Source organism: Rana temporaria, chromosome 6 (genome assembly GCF_905171775.1).
Source record: "Rana temporaria chromosome 6, aRanTem1.1, whole genome shotgun sequence".
In the NCBI taxonomy this organism is placed as follows: domain Eukaryota; kingdom Metazoa; phylum Chordata; class Amphibia; order Anura; family Ranidae; genus Rana; species Rana temporaria.
Window position 1 is genome coordinate 147,844,811 of NC_053494.1, and position 18,684 is coordinate 147,863,494.

The following is an 18,684-nucleotide window of genomic DNA, read 5'->3' on the forward strand; positions in this document are numbered from 1 at the left end:
GGCGCTACGGGAAGGATTTCCCCATTAGCACTGAGAGTGTTGATGGGGAATCAACACCTTTTGTTCGTTCAACTCGCTGGTTGAACAAAAAAAAATGTATGGCCAGCCTAAGTGAAGGGAAATCTTCCTTAGGTCTCGTTTACGCTTGTGTTGCCCTCTGAAGAGTTCTGTGTTAGATATGCGTTAGATCACTCTTCAGAAAGGTGGTAAGAAGACGTTATATCACCTCCTTATTGCTGAATTTAATAAGAGATGCATAGGTTCTTTTTTTTAAGAATCATACTTACCTAGGTGGATGCAGCATCGGTCCGATGCTGCATCTGTCCCTGCCACCTCTAACACTGAGACCCGAGCGATTGAACACCGCCAACCGTTCTCACAGCTCTGAGAGCAGAGAGCTGGTGACCGTCAGTCAGCAGCTCTCTTCTTTGCCCCTCCCCCCGCACTTACTAAAGCCATGGGCCTGTGAAGGGGGTGGGAGTGGCCGGCTCAACTTCTCAGCCAGCCTGCTGAGAAGCTGAGCTGGGTGGGCGTCCATGCATGTGACTGGATTCCGACTCCATTGTCACAATCTTGCCCGAGCCTGGACTGGCTCTGTGACGTCAGCCGACAGCAGGCTTCAGCCAGCTGTCTGCTGAAAACGGGTCACAGGAGTGCAGTACAAACGTGAACTCCTGTGATCCACAGGAGAAATACAGTCAAACAAGCTTTGGCTGCCCTTCTTCTTTAAAGCATTTGTTAACCCCAAAAAATACCTGGCTGATCCTTCCAGTTTCTGCCTTCCCTCGTGTTAACTGACCACGTTTCATCATGGCTGCTGAGCTTGACACGCACAGTGGTCAGTTTATGTGCCTCCGTCAGCCTCAGCTCTCCTGTCCTCCTGTGTGCTCCTGTGTGCTCCTCTGCTAGCAATGCCAGTGTCTCCACCTGGAGCTGAGGGACGGGCTCCCTGGACAGGTAAGTGTCCTTATTTTAAAAGTCAGCAGCTATAGTAATTTGTAGCTGCTGACTGATCGTATGGTCTGTGCCACCCTATGGACAGGCGGGTGTAAATGGACTTGTGCTCGTTTACACCCGTCTACCTCCAGGTCTCTTCCAGTCCACCAAAAAAAAAAAAAAAAAAAAAGGGGAAGAGGACTGTGTCTTTTTCCGATTTTGTAGAGCGGTTTAGAAGCAGCCAGATGTAAAGGAACAGCGGAGTCCGTTTACACCTGGCCTCCCATAGAGCTCAGCTCGGCATAGACATAGAGTGGGCATGGATGTGACATCCACCTCTGCTCTGATCAGCAGGGATCTGCTCTGACCCTGTGCTGATCGCAGTAGACGGCGCTCTGTCTGAAAAAGGTGTTATACAAACTCCTCATGTATCAGTCAGCTAGTCAAAGCCGTATTAAACCCAAAAAAACTAAAATGTAATATATTGCAGCTTACTGATCCTTACATGTGGTGGCTGCATTGATTTTTTATTTTTAGCCTTTCCCCCCTTTATTTATACATGGTGATCCAGCAAATAACCCTGTCTTTGGGTGTCTCCACTCCACTGAATGAGTTTCAATGCTGAATTGTTTCTTCCTGATTCTTTAAAATTCTGTGTACATTGAGTCCCCATAAATACCTTAGAATTGTTTCAAAGATCCTCATCTGCATTAATTGACTTTATGCCTGTGTCTACAATTCACTGATAAATAATCCATTCAGATGCACTGAGCACAAAGAGTGTAAGTGATGATGAGTGATGTGCCTGGGTGTAGGAACATATCTCCAGCATCCCTTTAGATAAGCATGTTCCTTCCTGCTGACCACTGGATGGTGCAGACTGTAGCTGTGCTGATCAGTTGCTTGATTACTACTTTTCCAGAAAAAGGTCTGAGAATGTAGTCAAGCAATGTATGGGCAGACAGCATAACTCAAGTCTACACCATTTAGAGGTGGGCAGGGGGTGGAACTAAGAGATGGTGCTCAGAAGTGTGTAGAGGGTTGAACTAAGAGAAATGGTGCTCAGAGGTGGGTAGGGGGTGGATCTAAGAGATGGTGCTCAGAGTTGGGTAGAGGGTGGAAACAAATAGATGGTGCTCAGAGGTGGGTGGGGGGTGGAACTAAGAGATGGTGCTCAGAGGTGGGTAGAGGGTGGAAACTAAGAGATGGTGCTCAGAGTTGGGTAGAGGGTGGAAACAAAGAGATGGTGCTCAGAGGTGGGTAGGCGGTGGAACTAAGAGATGGTGCTCAGAGGTGGGTAGAGGGTGGAAACTAAGAGATGGTGCTCAGAGGTGGGTAGGGGTGGAACTAAGAGATGGTGCTCAGAGGTGGGTAGGGGGTGGAACTAAGAGAGGGTGCTCAGAGGTGGGTAGGGGGTGGAAACTAAGGTATATTTCTCAGAGATGAGAAATAAGTGTGGAAACAAAGAGATGGTGCTCAGAGGTGGGTAGAGGGTAGAAATTAAGAGATGGTACTCAGAGGTGGGTAGGGGGTGGAACTAAGAGATGGTGCTCAGAGGTGGGTAGGGATGGAACTAATATATGGTGCTCAGAGGTGGGTAGGGGTGGAACTAATAGATGGTGCTCAGAGGTGGTAGGGGTGGAACTAAGGGATGGTGCTCAGAGGTGGGTAGAGGGTGGAAACTAAGATATGGTGCTCAGAGGTGGGTAGGAGTGGAAACTAAGATATGGTGCTCAGAGGTGGAAACTAAGAGATGTGCTCAGAGGTGGGTAGGGTTGGAACTAAGAGATGGTGCTCAGAGGTGGGTAGGCAGTTGAACTAAGAGATGGTGCTCAGAGGTGGGAAGGGGGTGGAAACTAAGAGATGGTGCTCAGAGGTGGGTAGGAGTGGAAACTAAGAGATGGTGATCAGAGGTGGGTAGAGGGTGGAAACTAAGAGATGGTGATCAGAGGTGGGTAGGGGTGAAACTAAGAGATGGTGCTCGGGGGTGGGTTGGGGGTGGACACAAGGGGTGACTTGGAAAGGGGAAGTACCTGCACCTATTCTCTGAGGAATAAAAGGCCTTGGTGGTCATCATTGGCTTTATACATAAGCAGATGCAAAGTAATACTTTCAGTCCATTACAAATGTATGAGTGTATGTTTATGAATACAGCAGCATTTCCGATCATTAGACTAGGCTGGAAGAGCCAAATAATATCCTTCACTTTATATATGAGCAGCTTGCATCAAAAAGAAAACGTCAGCTTACCAGGTTAGTTACATTGGTGTCGGGGAAGGAAATGTCATTTATCACTTTATATCTTCCAGTTGAGTGCGAATAGCGAGTGTATTCACTCGCAGAGCACAGATTTGCCAGTCTAGTGTGCGTTACAGGTGTGATTTATAGAGTCACAATGAGCAAGTCTCAGTTCTTTTACCATCTGATTCACTTTATCAGACCATCTAAAAACATTATGTTCCAGAAAGCAGAAGCGTCCAGTAGACTCTCTGGGCATTTGAGGATCTAATGTGCTGCAGCCAGGCTCCTCAATGGGGCTTTTAATAAGTTCATTGCCCTTCACGCTGGTTATATCTCTGTAAGACTCGCCTCTTCTCCCATCTTTCACGGGAATGAGGAGATTTGAACACGGGACGCATGCTGCACCCATTAATTCAGTAAGGACCAAGAGAGATTTGCCAGAGTTATTTTTAAAGGTGAAATGTGTGTAGCGATCAGGAGCGTTCTGCCTCATTATATCGCAGCCATTTCTCGATACGGCAGATTTGTTTAATAGGCGAGAATCAGTAGATTAAGCATTTATGACTAATATTCCCTGGATATAAGCCTTGTATTATGTCTAACCTGGATAAATTATGAATCGTTAGGGCACTCACTGTTAAACAGCTCCTTTCTATAGCCTCGTACACACGGCCGAGGAACTCGACGTGCCAAACACATCGAGTTCCTCGGCCAGTTCAGCCCTGAAGCCGCCGAGGACCTCGGCGGGCCGAGAGCTCCCATAGAACAACGAGGAAATAGAGAACATGTTCTCTATTTCCTCGCCGAGCTCCTCGTCGGCTTCCTCGGCCGAAAGTGTACACACGGCCGGGTTTCTCGGCAGAATTCAGCCAGAAACTCGGTCGGAAGCTGAATTCTGCCGAGGAAACTGGTCGTGTGTACGGGGCCTCTGGGTTATAACAAGCAGCGATGCAGAGGTGCTGATTATTCCTTTATTGCTGGAGGGGCCAGGGATGAATACATAAGACATACTGTATATACACTCACTGTGCTCATGCACACATTCATTTAATTGTGGCTCATTTTAAAGCTTTAGATGTTGAGTAGGATGAATGGTAATAGATGTCTGATGTAATTTTCTTCTAATTGTACAGTGTTTGATAATAACGGCAATGGCACTATTAGTCTTCAAGTCTTTGGCACTGAGCTTTTCATGTCAGGTTAACCTTTGCATTTGCATTGTAGCATGGTTAAGTAGGATGGAACATGTAATTAGGATATGCATTGTAATAGACATGTAGCAAAAGTGCGCCTTATTCATTGAGCAGTAGAAACGTAAAAATGTAGCATGGTAGGATGGAACATGTAATTGGAATGTGCATTATAACAGACAATATTTTGCTTGGAGATAGATTCAAAGGGAATATCTGTAATGTTATACATCAAGGATGTTACCAATGTATTCATTTGTCCTAATGGTGTACATTACGATTGAGGAAGTCGAAGGTTAAAGCATACTATACTCAAATGCTAACATGAAGCTATGTTCTTAGTTTGCTAAGACAGATAATTAAAGAGTGAGGCCCCATACACACGAGAGGATTTATCCGCGGATACGGTCCAGCGGACCGTATCCGCGGATAAATCCTCTCGAGGATTTCAGCAGATTTCTATGCGATGGCGTGTACACACCATCGCATTGAAATCCGCCCGGAAATCCTCTGGCGATGACGCGTCGCGCCGTCGCCGCGACTATGACGCGGCGACGGGCACGACGCTGTCATATAAGGAATTCCACGCATGCGTCAAATCATTACGACGCGTGCGGGGAATCCCTTTGGACGGATGGATCCGGTGAGTCTGTACAGACGAGCGGATCCATCCGTTGGGATGGATTCCAGCAGATGGATTTGTTGAGCATGTCAGCAAATATCCATCTGCTGGAAATCCATCCCAGGGGAGATTTATCCGCGGATAAATATCCAACGGAGTGTACACACCATAGAATCTATCCGCAGAAACCCATTTGATGGGATTTATCTGCGGATAGATTCTATGGTGTGTATGGGGCCTAAGGCCCCATGCACACGAGACGCTGCTAAACTCGAGTTCAGAGGCATTTGGGCATTTTTTTTAACTGCCCCTGAACACATTTAATGTTATCCTATGTGTCCATGCACACAATCACGTTTTTTGGCGTTTTAAAGCAGTTGGGTTTATGTCTGTTTTTTCAGACGCAAAATTTTGGGTTCAGAAGCGTTTTATTTTTTGCGTTTTTAACTTTGGGAGGGTCTACAATGTCTTTGAGATACACGCTGACAGCCGCAAACGCTGTAAAACGCCGCTAATCGCAGCAAAACGCTGCGCAATTCGCGGCAAAAACTGGCGTTTTAAACGCCGGTTTTTGCCTTTAAAAACGTGAGTTTAGAGGTGTTTGTAATTGCTTCTCGTGTGCATGGGGCCTAATAGAAGTTCTGAAATTCATATCTTTCCTGGAGAAATTGCTGCTCCAGACTCTCTTCAGTGGTGCTCACATACAACTTGGGTATTGTAAATGGTTGAAGGCTAGTGTAGCCAAGCACACGTCTGCAGGAGCAAGCCATAACACTTTGATTAAACAGACAAGCTGGACTTCAGTGCACTGTCACCTCGCATCAGCAGGGGGAGCAGGTGAGTCAACAGCGCCCCATAGACTTTAAAGCGTTTGTTACCCTAGCTCTACAAAAAAAATGATCCTGTCCCTTTAAAGCATGAATAACAGCACAGTGCTTGTGCTGTGTAATTTGGCCCTTTGTATCACATAAAAAACCTGCCTGGTTCTGCTCTCTCCACTGTAAACTGACCACGGTTCATCATGGCTGCTGAGCCCTGACACCATGGTCAGTTTTTACATGCCTGCGTTTCCATCATCTGCAGCTCTTCTCTGTCCCCACCCTCCCACCCCCCACCTGTCAGCTCATGACAGTTCCCGCCCCTCCCCTCCTGCTGCTGAAATAACTTCAGTAGTTTAAAGGGGTTGTAAAGGTAAATGTTTTTGGGTGAAAAAACATCCGACAGTACCAGCCCCCCCGAACCCCTGTTTTACTTCCCTCCCCCCTCGAAAGTCCCGCGTGCGTCCCCGTGATCCTCTTCGGTTCCCAGCCTGGCCATTGATTGGCTAGGCTGGACGGATTGATAGCAGCACAGCCATTGGCTGGCGCTGCTGTCAATCACATCCGATGGCGTGCCGGGGGCGGGGCCGAGTGATACATTTGGCGGCTATGCCTGCCGCTGTATCACGGGAGCGCACCCGCAAAAGCTTTCCACCATGCAAGCTCACTCGCATGAAGGTGAAAGGCTCTTGTGAGGAGGAGCCGAGACAGCCGCCGAGGGACCCCAGAAGACAGGGTTCGGGGATACTCTGTGCAAAACGAGCTGCACAGTGGAGGTAAGTATAACATGTTTGTTATTTTACAAAAATAATTTTTTTTTTACTTTAGTGTTCCTTTAAGGCAAGCCCTTGAGTTAGATAATGCAATGTCTCCAGTGTGTGTGCTTTATTAAAAAAATGCCTCTTTATACCTTATTTCCTAGCGCAACTCGGCACTCACGTGGCCGGCTGCCTCTCCTCCTCCCGAGTCCTGACTGATGTCAGCAGGGGATTCCCGGCCTCTCCCGCTGTAGCTGTCAGATAGGGAGAGGCGGCCGGTATACAGAAGCATTTTTTTTAATAAAGCACACACATTGGAGACATTGCATTATCTAACACAGGGGATTGCCTGGAAATGCTAAAGTGGGTTTACAACCACAAGCTGGGCACAACAGAATGTGGGAATTGAAGTCCAGGAAGGGAGAGTTATTGTGGACTTCCATTACTCAATGAACTATAGCTCCCAGGCGAGGCCAGGACAGGGGAGATGGAAAAAGTGGTATTTTCCTGGGCTGCAGTTTGAATATTGCAATTTGTCTGCTACGAGAGTTTGAAGTAAGCACATCCGCACGTCCAGACTTGGCGTTAGCTAGAGCAGAGACCTTGGGTTTACAACTGGGTGACAAGAAAAAGAGGATCAGGGAGCGTGGGGACTTGAACTGTGTCATTCGTGCTGCACCGATGATTGAGCTATACCACAGGATAAACAGAGAAACCCCTACACATTGTGGGACTTCTGTGGCTTCTGCGGCTGTATCACTGGACTCGTGAGAGGATGGAGTAGCCACGTCCTGCGGTTTTTATCGGAAACTAAGCTTAAAAGGGCTAGGCACATACCCAATAGCTTATAATACTGCATGAAAATTCCCATGGGGACTATGTTTATGTGCACCAACTGCAAGATGGGCCCCAAAGCTAGCCGGCTGGAGGCAAGGGTGTAGGACTGTCCATCCACATAAGCCACTCTACAAGGACTGCTTGTATTACCTATTATATTCTGCATGTTTGGTGCACTTTCAGAAAGCTCACCAAACTCGCAGGCAATAACAGATGTCTATGGTCTCGTACACACGACTGAGAAACTCGACAGAATCCATCAAGAAACTTGGTGGGAGAGCTTTTTTGCAGAGGAAAACGGTCGTGTGTACGTTTTTCATCAAGGAAACTGTTCTCTTTTTCCTTCGACGGGAGTCTCAATTTCCTTGTAGTGTTCCTCGGCGGGCTGGTTATCGACAAGAAACTTGAGTGTGTGTACGCTAAGAAACCTGTGCATGCTCAGAATAAAGTATGAGATGGGAGTAAAAGTAGCATTTTTAATGGAGATAACACATTTTTCGCACTGTAACAGACTGAAAAGTGCAAATCGTCTCTTACCAAACTTTTACTTAACACGCAGTAACATAAGATTAGCAAAAACAGCCCCAAGGGTTGTGCCAGTGGAATCGAACTTCCCCTGCCATTGTATGTGTTGTATGTCACCGCGTTTGAAAACAAGGGGATTTTGTCTTGACCGTGTGTACGCAAAGCAAGCTTGTCAAGGACCTCGACAAGCCTAACAAGGAACTTGTCGAGGAAAACGATGTGTCTTTTCCGACAAGTTCCTCGGTCGTGTGTACGAGGCTTATGGCTCAGTGCAGGTACCCACAGGTAAACTGCTCTGCACCTGCGGATCAGTTTGAAAGCAGCCCAGTAACTACTGCAGAACAGATTTGCCCATATATACATTGTGATTTTAGTAATAAATTGACCTTTAGTAACAGTATTCTATTCTATTCCATCCCAGAGCAGGAGATCGCGGGCTACATCTGAAGGCTCCGTAAGCCACATGTGGCCCCCCGGGACACTGGTTGTGCACCCCTGCACTAAACAGTCTTGTGTCTATTTTCTGATATTAACTTACCACCAAATGAAAGTGGTTGTAAAGCCTCAAGGTTTTTAACTTTAATAAATTCTATGCATTAAGGTGAAAAACCTTTTGTACTGCAGCCCCCCCCCCCCAGACCCCCCCTTTTTCTTACTTGAGCCTGTTACGATCCAGCGATGTGCACAAGCGCAGCGGTTTCAACTGCTGTCTCGGGCTTAAAGGAGAAGTCTAGCCTGAGGTTTTTAGGCTGGGCTTCTCCTCTGGGTCACAGGAGTGCAATTTGTTTTGCACTCCTGTGACCCGTTTTCAGCGGAGAGCGGTCTGAAGTCTGCTCTCCGCTGATGTCACTGCCATCAGTCGGGGCAGCGCGTCATCACGACTTCCAAGTCGGGATTCGCCAGCTGCCCTAATTAATGGCAGTCTCAGTGAGCCGCTGAGACAGCCTCTCCCCTCCACGGCTCAGCGTTCCAATGAGCATGGAGAAGCAGAGAGAAAAGACGTTGACTGACAGTCAGCAGCTTTTCTCACTGGGATCTGTGAGAACCGAGCCACCGGCGGTGTTCGGTGGCTCGGTCCTCAGTGCAGAGACGGCGGGGGACCGATGGAGCATTGGTCTGATGCTCCATCCACAGAGGTAATTATGAACAGCCAAAAAAAAATAAAAAAACATACTTCTCTTTTAATGGCTTTAATGAACTTTCTTTTTGTGAATTTAAAAAACAGTAAATACTGTGATGTGTTATAACAACTTATTTCAGCTCCCCTTCACAATGCAAACCAGCGTGTGTTATATGGACCATAACGTTTGCCTGCTGGTATGATCAGGCCGCAGGTCATAATACATCAACAGTGTATGTAGAAGTGTCCAGTGTAAACAATGTCATATTGACAGGTGCTATAAGAAAACTGTAATCTTGCTGGTGAGCTAAGACACATCTTACGACCCAATGCGATCCGATTCTGCAAATCGCACTGCATTTTGCAAACCGATTTAGGGTTGTCATTAACATACACACCCGCAGGGTGCGATTTTGATGCAGTGTGTGGAAACCGCACAGAATTTCCTGCAAATTCCACACCGCATCAGTGTGAGCCAGGCCTAAGTAGCGTTTGCCCAGTCCCTGTGGTGGAATCATTGGGGGGATTTACTAAAACTGGAGCACTCAGAATCTGCTGCACCTGTGCATAGTAACCAATCCGCTTTTAACTTCAGCTTGTTCATTTTAGATTTGATAATGAACCATGGAAGCTGATTGGTTACTATGCATAGCTGCACCAGATACTTTGTGCTCCAGTTTTAGTAAATACCCCCCATTGTGTGTCTAGAGCAGAAGAATAGTCTATATCTGTGTGTCTGCTTCACAAGGCTGAGTTAGAGCAGGTGCATTCATAAAAGAATTAGGAGGACGCAGTGCGTTCCACATTCCTGGTCTGGCTGCGAATCCCACATCTGAGGTTCTTTCCTCCCACCCTGTGGTTTTTCGTTACTTCTCTGCAAGTCAGGTTTTTCCTTTTGTGTTCCTCTGTTAGAAATCTGAGATGGGGATAATCAGTGCAAGCTGCTAATGCTTAGTTCTGCCCATAAAATGAATTTGAGTTCAGTAAAAAGATAACTGCATAACACTGTCTCAGCATCTGTGCTTGTGTGAGAATACAGGTACAGCAAGATGCTTTAGAAATCAGACGGTGATCCAAGTGGTACAATTATATTTTGGTTTGCATTCAGTGGCAATAGCAGAGAAAGCTAAGCCCCGGTTCACACTGCCGCGAAAAGTCACGCTCCGTTAATGGCAATGAAACCGTTCTGATCGGTGCGACTCAAGGCAATAGGTTCCTGCACTAGTTTGGGGCAACTTTAACACAACTTGCAGAAGTCACAATGAAGTCTCGCTGGGATGTTGGCTTCGAAGTAACAGGACTTTGAAGCCACACTGGTGTGAACCCGCACTAAAAGTCTTAGGCCTCTCCCAGCAAGAAACTTGCTGGGAGATATTTTTGTTGCAGAGGAAGCCAGTCGTGTGTACATTTTCGTTGAGGAAACTGTCGAGAAACTCGACGAGCCAAAAAGAGAGCAAGTTCTCTATTTCCTCGACAGGAGTCTCAAATTGGCTCGTCGAGTTCCTGGTCGGGCTGGTTTCCGACGAGAAACTCGAGCGTGTGTATGTTCAGAAACCCGCGCTTGCTCAGAAAAAAGTATGAGACGGGAGTAAAAGTAGCATTTGTAATGGAGATAACACATTTGTCACGCTGTAACAGACTGAAAAGTGCAAATCGTCTCTTAACAAACTTTTACTTAAAGCGGTGGTTCACTCTAAGAAACCAGTTTCTACCATTAAATCCAGCATACTAGCGTGAGCTACAGTATGCCTTTATTTATTTTTTTTGCGCCGTATGGGCGTTCCTATGCAGAGGGAAGATGATTGACGGCCGGCTATGGCGCGTCACGCTTCCCGAAAATAGCCGGAGTAGGTCTCGGCTCTTCATGGCGCTATACGCCGCCTGCGCACAGACTAGGAGCTGACTGCGCAGGCACCGTGAAGAGCTAAGTCCTATTTCGGCTTTTTTCGGGAAGCGTGACGCGCCATAGCCGGCCGTCAATCATCTTCCCTCTGCATAGGAACGCCCATTCCCCGCGGGGAGTCTGAAACTTCACTACGGCATTAAACTGTGAGTACGGCGCCAAAAAATAAAATAAAGGCATACTGTAGCTCGCGCTAGTATGCTTGATGGCATGCTAGAATTTTTTTTTAGGGTGAACCCCGCTTTAACAAGCAAACACATGAGATTAGCAAAACCAGCAGCAAGAGTTTAGCCAGTGGAATCGAACTTCCCCTGCCGCTGTATGTGTTGTATGTCACCGCGTTTGAGAACGAGGAGATTTTGTCTTGACAGTGTGTACGCAAAGCAAGCTTGTCGAGTTCCTTGACAAGCCTAACAAGGAACTCGACGAGGAAAACAATGTGTTTCGCCCGTCGAGTTCCTCGGTCGTGTGTACGAGGCTTCATGCCGCGTACACACGATCATTTTTCGGCATTAAAAAAAACTATGTTTTTAAAAACTTCATTTAAAATGATTGTGTGTGGGCTTCACATCATTTTTCGGCTTCTGAAAAACGAAAAAAAATAAAATTCGAACATGCTGCATTTTTTAACGTCGTTTTAAAAAATGATGTTTTTCGGGTTGTAAAAAATTATCGTGTGTGGGCTAAAACAACGTTTTAAACCAGCACATGCCCAGAAGCAAGTTATGAGACGGGAGCGCTCGTTCTGGTAAAACTACCGTTCATAATGGAGTAAGCACATTTATCACGCTGAAAAACAGACAGAAAAGCACGAATCGTCTTTTACTAACACGGAATCAGCTAAAGCAGCCCAAAGGCGAATAGAACTTCCCCTTTAGAGTGCCGTCGTACGTGTTGTACGTCACCGCGCTTTTTTCATCATTTTTTTAAAACGATGGTATGTGGGCAACGTCGTTTTTAATGATGAAGTTGGAAAAACCTTGTTTTTTGGACATGCTGAAAAACGACGGTTTTTTTTTCATGCCGAAAAATGATCGTGTGTACGCGGCATTACTCCTGGTAGGCATATACAGGATCTATAGTCCATAATGAAAAATGAACGAGATTTCCATTAATTTCCTGTCCTGCAGACACAACAGGAAATCCCCCTTTGGACCGCTACCAAGTGAACAAATGTAGGCATTGGATGATTTTACCGTGTCAGATTTTCCCTTCCTTTGTTTACAAAGACAAGTGGATTGAGTGATTTTTCCCTAGTTGGGACACAGACATTAATAAACACCTAACGGGGCTTCTAACCCCTCAATAATCTATCCAGAATGTAAAAGTTGTGTGCTTTGATGCTCCTACTACTGAGGAGTAACCTAGTCATTATAAAATATGTACTGTGCCATTTCACACACAAATTGGCATTATTATCTGATATCCTATTGAATCAGTTAGGAAGCTTAGAAGGGTCATAGATTGAATTGTGTCTGATTCCTGTTTGAATGGCTGCAATTAAAGCCATGGTAGGTCACTCAGGCACTACCTGGCAAGACAACGGCACTATAAAGTGGAAGTTCCATTCCAATGGCACCACCCTTTGGGCTGCTTTTGCTGATCTCGTGTTAGTAAAAGTTTGGTGAGAGACGATTTGCGCTTAATAATAATTTGCAGCGTGAGGAATGTGCTATCTCCATTATGATCGCTAGTTTTACCAGAAGGAGCGCTTCCGTCTTATACTTGATTCCGAGCATGCACGTTTTTTTTACCCTGGGAAAAGCATACATAGGTTTTCTTGACGGGAAAAAGTCAGACGGGAATCCCGATGGGAAAATAGAGAGCAGGGGGCCATATTCTGAGTATAGTTACGACGGAGTATCTTAGGATACTCCGTCGTATCTCTCTTTTTTGGCCCGCGTATCTATGCGAGTGATTCTTAGAATCATTTTCGCATAGATACGCTTAAGATCCGACATGTGTAAGTCACTTATACTGTTGGATCTTAAATGTAATTACCCAGCCGGCCGCTAGGTGACGTTTAAGTTCAGGTCTCATTTGTTTATGCAAATGAGCCTGATACGCCGATTCCCGAGCGAATTTGCGTCGCGTAACCGTCGCTTACGTCGTTTGCGTAGGCGTAAGGTTACCCCTGCTATATGAGGGGTAACCTTACGCCAGTCCCACGTACGCCATGTTAAGTATGGCGTCGGGTCCGCGTTGTGTTTTCCCAAGTCGTTCTTGAATACGACTTTACGTCAATGACGCACACGTCGGCGTCATTGACGTTTTACGCCGAGAACTGGAGCATGCGCACTGGGCTATTTTAAGCCCGGCGCATGCGCAGTTCGTTAGAATCGGGGGCGCTCTTAATTTAAATACAAGCCGCCCCCTTGGATTTACGCGGGGATACGCCGGGCCAATTACACTACGCCGCCCCAAACTACGGAGCAAGTGTTTGGGGAATACAGCACTTGCTCCTGTAGGTTGGGGCGGCGTAGTGTAAATAGCTTACGCGCCGCTCGCCTACAATGTAGGAGAATATGGCCCAGAATCTCTATTTTTTTTCAGCAGTTTTCCTGTTGGGAAAACTGCCATGAAGCATACACAGGCCGGGTTTTACCGGCCAAACGCTATCAGGGCAGCTTTCCTGCCGGGAAAACCAGTCATGTGTACAAGGCTTTACAGGCTGCTGGTAGCAGGACTGGATGATACACCTGTACCTTCTACCCACATCAAAACACTGGAGCCTTGCGCACTGGGGCTCAACGCCCAGTCTAAGAGTTTTATTCATTTCATCTGGAGCCACAGCTGCTCATTCTCTGCAATTCAGAAGAATGTTGGCTGTAAGTGCTGGCTATTATTCCACATTTTTTATGTAGAGGTAAACATCTTGGTTTGTCAATGTTCATATTTGACCTCATTTACCAGCAAGTACATTTCCATCTCTGGGGGCTGCAGGAAATTTGTGCTCAAAGCCTAGCCCCATCACCTCTTTTACACATAACATTTTCTCATTTTATTGGTTTTAACCTGTCTTACAATATTGTAAAATATTCTGTAACGTGTGTAAATAACTTGAAATGTGTCGCCAATAACATACCTCCCAACTTTTTGATATGGGAATGAAAGACAACTATTAGCACATGTAAGCAGGCATAGAAACACCCCCTGCCACACCCCCTTAACCACTTCCGCTCCGGAAGATTTTACCCACTTCTTGACCAGAGCACTTTTTACAATTTGGCATTGCGTCGCCTTAACTGACAATTGTGCGGTCCTGCGACGCTGTACCCAAACAAAATTTGCGTCCTATTTTTATTTAAAAAATAGAGCTTTCTTTTGGTGGTATTTGATCACCACCTGCAGTTTTTAGTTTTTGCCGTATAAACAAAAAATTAGCGACAGTTTTGAAAAAAAAAAACCAATATTTTTTTACTTTTTGCTAGAAATAAATATCCCCCAATAATTTTTTTTTAAAACAAATTTCTACCTTAGTTTAGGCCAATATATATTCTTCTACATATTTTTGGTAAAATAAAATCGCAAAAAGCATACCGTATATATTGATTGGTTTGCGCACCACGGAGCCCCAAAAGGAAGTGGGAGCTGGATGCCTCTAAAAAGAGGGTATCCGCTCCCCCCCCCTCCAAAAAATGATATGCCAAATGTAGCATGTCAGGGGGTCACCTACACTTAAAGTGGAAGTTCCATTTTTGGGTGGAACTCTGCTTTAAGCAACAGTTTTTTCTTTCTGGGATAAAGGTTTCACATAAATAAATAAAAAAGGACCACTGTCAGTGTAAAATGGTTTGTCTTAACTAGGGATGTCCCGATACCGATACTAGTATCGGTATCGGGACCGATACCGAGCATTTCCCAGAGTACTTGTACTCGGGGAAATGCTCCCGATGCTTCACCCGATACCTGGGCAGGCAGGGGAATTGCAAGTCTTCTCTCCCCCGCGCTCAGTGTTGTCTTCTCCCCCGTGCTGTTGTCTTCTCCCCCGTGCTGTTGTCTTCTCCCCCATGCTGTTGTCTTCTCCCCCGTGCTGTTGTCTTCCCCCCGTGCTGTTGTCTTCTCCCCCGTGCTGTTGTCTTCCCCCCGTGCTGTTGTCTTCCCCCCCGTGCTGCTCTCTCACCTCCCCCTGTCCGTTCGTGCAGTTCTATCTACCCCCCCCCCAGTCCGTCTGTCCGTGCCGTTCTCTCTCCTCCCCTTCCCCCGTCTGTCCGTGCCGTTCTCTCTCCTCCCCTTCCCCCGTCCGTCCGTGCCGTTCTCTACAACCCCCCCTCCCCGTCCGTCCGTGCAGTTCTCTCTCCCCCCGTCCGTCCGTGCAGTTCTCTCTCCACCCCCGTCCGTCTGTCTGTGCAGTTCTCCCTCCTCCCCCCGTCCGTCCGTGCAGTTCTCTCTCCTCCCCCCGTCCGTCCGTGCAGTTCTCTCTCCTCCCCCCGTCCGTCCGTGCAGTTCTCTCCCCCCCCGTCCGTGCCACTCCCCCCCCCCCCCGTCCGTGCCGCTCTCCCCCCCCTCATTCTGTCAGGGGGGAGAGCGGAGGTAGGAGCCACTAAGCCTGGCTCCTACCTTTTCCGAATGAACAGTCGGTGATCACCGATTCTGTCCATTCATATAACTGAGCATCGTAACCTCCTGTGTTTACGATGCTTCCGTTTATGAATGCAGAGAAGCTTCTCTCCATTCATTTCAGCTGAGGCTGCTGAGAAAGGGACTGGGGAATCTGTGTCCTTAGGGCCAGATCCACAACCAGTGGGCGCAACGTAACTTTTGTGATTTAAGTTACACCGCCGCAAATTGTCCAAGTTAGTGCCCGATCCACAAAGCACTTACCTGGAAATTTGCGGCGGTGTATCCTAAATCAGTCCGGCGCAAGGCGGGCCAATTCAAATGGGGCGAGTCCCATTTAAATTAGGCGCGCTCCCGTGCCGGACGTACTGCGCATGCTCCCGACGCTATTTTCCCGACGTGGGAAAAGACGGGTATACTTTTACATGGTGTACTAACTTTACACTTTGTAAAAGCAGCATTATCTTTGCGATGGCAAACTAACACTTACGGCGACTTCACGAAGGGAAAAACCTTCGTGGATCTCCGTAAGTGCTAATTTGCATACCCGACGCTGGTTTACGACGAGAAATGCCCCCAGCGGCGGCCGCGGTACTGCATCCTAAGATCCGAAGTGTAAAACAATTACACATGTCGGATCTTAGGGATATCTATGCGTAACTGATTCTATGAATCAGCCGAATAGATAGAAACAAGGATACGACGGCGTATCAGCAGATACGCCGTCGTAACCCTTTTGTGGATCTGGCCCAAAGTCCTTTTCTCTGTCTTAAAGGGGAGATGTCAGAGGTCTGTTAAGACCCCTGAAATCTCACCAAAGACCCCCAACAGGGCTGATTAAAAAAAATAAAAAATTGCAATAAATATAAAAAAAAAAACACACACACTGACAATCCACCCCCCCCCCCTTTAAAAAAATTAAATAAATCACTGTAAAAAAATAAATAAAAAATTGTAAAAAAAAATACTGCCACTGTCACATGACATTAAAAAAAAGTATCGGTAATCGGTATCGGCGAGTACTTGAAAAAAAGTATCGGTACTTGTACTCGGTCTCAAAAAAGTGGTATCGGGACAACCCTAGTCTTAACCCTTACCTGCCACTTTTGCTGGAAAGCCTGGTATGCTAAAGGACATTTTTGAATTTAAAAATTTAAAAATTTTAAAAAGACTTACTGACCAGATTAACAGGTGAAATAAAAAGGGAAAGAAGCCATAAAAAAAAAGAAAAGGAATGCAGACACCACATCTAAGAATCAGTAAGCTGCTGCAATATTATCAATTTTTATTTTTGTGTTTAATGGCACCTCAAATAGCACTGTATATTTAATTTAGTAAGCAAGAATGCATAATTCAAATTCAAGGCCACAACATTTGGCTATAAGAACATGCAACTTCTGTTGCCTGGCTACATAATAGGGCTACATAATAATCCCTAGAAAGGGAGTAAGCTGTGTTGCATCCACAGGTTACTTCCTTTAGCCCATTAGACCCGCAATAATCAAGGACAGGATGTGGTGGTCGTCCACATTCCTCTTTTCCTTTGAGTGGCAAGAGGCCTAAAACTGTTTGTAGATCAGTCAGAAAAGGGGATGGTGATTGGGGATTATTGTCTAGTAACTTGATTAAATTCCATTGGGTATATGGAAAGCATTGTGCTGTTGATTGTTGAGTGTCTGTAGACATTGGATAAAGTGAAAAGTGCTTTTGCGCTAAAATGGATCCTAAATGAGTGAATCCACCAAAAATATATAGTGCAGCAAAACCTAATTATGTTTACATGACATAAAACAGGAATATAAATAAATGGTGATTCTGCGCAACATATCACACTAATGGAATAGTGATATCACATAAACAAGATAAATGTAAGAGCTGACAAATAATCAGCATAGTATTAAATGCAAAGAGAATAGTGAGTCCAAATATAAATATATATATACTCAAATAGTGAATAGTGAGTCCAAAATATATAATACTCATAAGGCGAATGTGCAAAAATATATAAAGAATATTGTGCAAAAAAACCGGAATGGAAGTTCAATCCCAATAGTAAACACAAATCAGCTGTCAGGGCAGATATTCTGAATGCACTGGATGAAGGTGAGCACCAGCTCTATGGTGTGAGTGCACGGCCGTGCGATAGAAGATAAACCAGATCCCTGGCTGAGCTCCCGGGACTCTTACCTCTCAGCCCTCCTAAATGGGCATTGATGTACAGGTCACTCGCAGCCTTCTATGGGTGGTCCCTGATGTTTCCTCTCTTGATCTGATGGATCCTTCCTTAATTGGGACAGATGCTCCTCGAAACCAGATGGATGATGTGGGTTATAAGAGAGAGAGAGAGGGGACTCCCATAGTGAGGTAACGTTTGGTGCAGGTAAAATATGTTTATTGAGGAAAAACCTGCACTTACATTAAAAGAAAAATAAAAGTGCAACGAGGAAACAAACAAGCGGCGTTTGAATCGCCAGCTTACGTCACTCCGGGTGTACGTCCTCCAATTCCTACGCGTTACGACACCACGTGTCTTCGTCTTTCCCCAGACGAAGACACGTGGTGTCGTAACGCGTAGGAATTGGAGGACGTACACCCGGAGTGACGTAAGCTGGCGATTCAAACGCCGCTTGTTTGTTTCCTCGTTGCACTTTTATTTTTCTTTTAATGTAAGTGCAGGTTTTTCCTCAATAAACATATTTTACCTGCACCAAACGTTACCTCACTATGGGAGTCCCCTCTCTCTCTCTCTTATAACCCACATCATCCATCTGGTTTCGAGGAGCATCTGTCCCAATTAAGGAAGGATCCATCAGATCAAGAGAGGAAACATCAGGGACCACCCATAGAAGGCTGCGAGTGACCTGTACATCAATGCCCATTTAGGAGGGCTGAGAGGTAAGAGTCCCGGGAGCTCAGCCAGGGATCTGGTTTATCTTCTATCGCACGGCCGTGCACTCACACCATAGAGCTGGTGCTCACCTTCATCCAGTGCATTCAGAATATCTGCCCTGACAGCTGATTTGTGTTTACTATTGGGATTGAACTTCCATTCCGGTTTTTTTGCACAATATTCTTTATATATTTTTGCACATTCGCCTTATGAGTATTATATATTTTGGACTCACTATTCACTATTTGAGTATATATATATTTATATTTGGACTCACTATTCTC

At 45.9% G+C, this 18,684-nt stretch overlaps 1 protein-coding gene across 1 annotated transcript in view; it reads left to right on the forward strand.

Moving 5' to 3' along the window:
• Positions 1-911: 911 nt before the first annotated feature.
• The window catches only part of IQCA1 (IQ motif containing with AAA domain 1), a 297,557-nt gene continuing 279,784 nt past the window's right edge, over positions 912-18,684 (forward strand). The window contains exons 1-2 of the mRNA XM_040358492.1: positions 912-957; positions 4,311-4,376. Coding sequence (XP_040214426.1) covers positions 912-957; positions 4,311-4,376 — 112 coding nt within the window. The remainder of the gene's footprint in view (positions 958-4,310; positions 4,377-18,684) is intronic.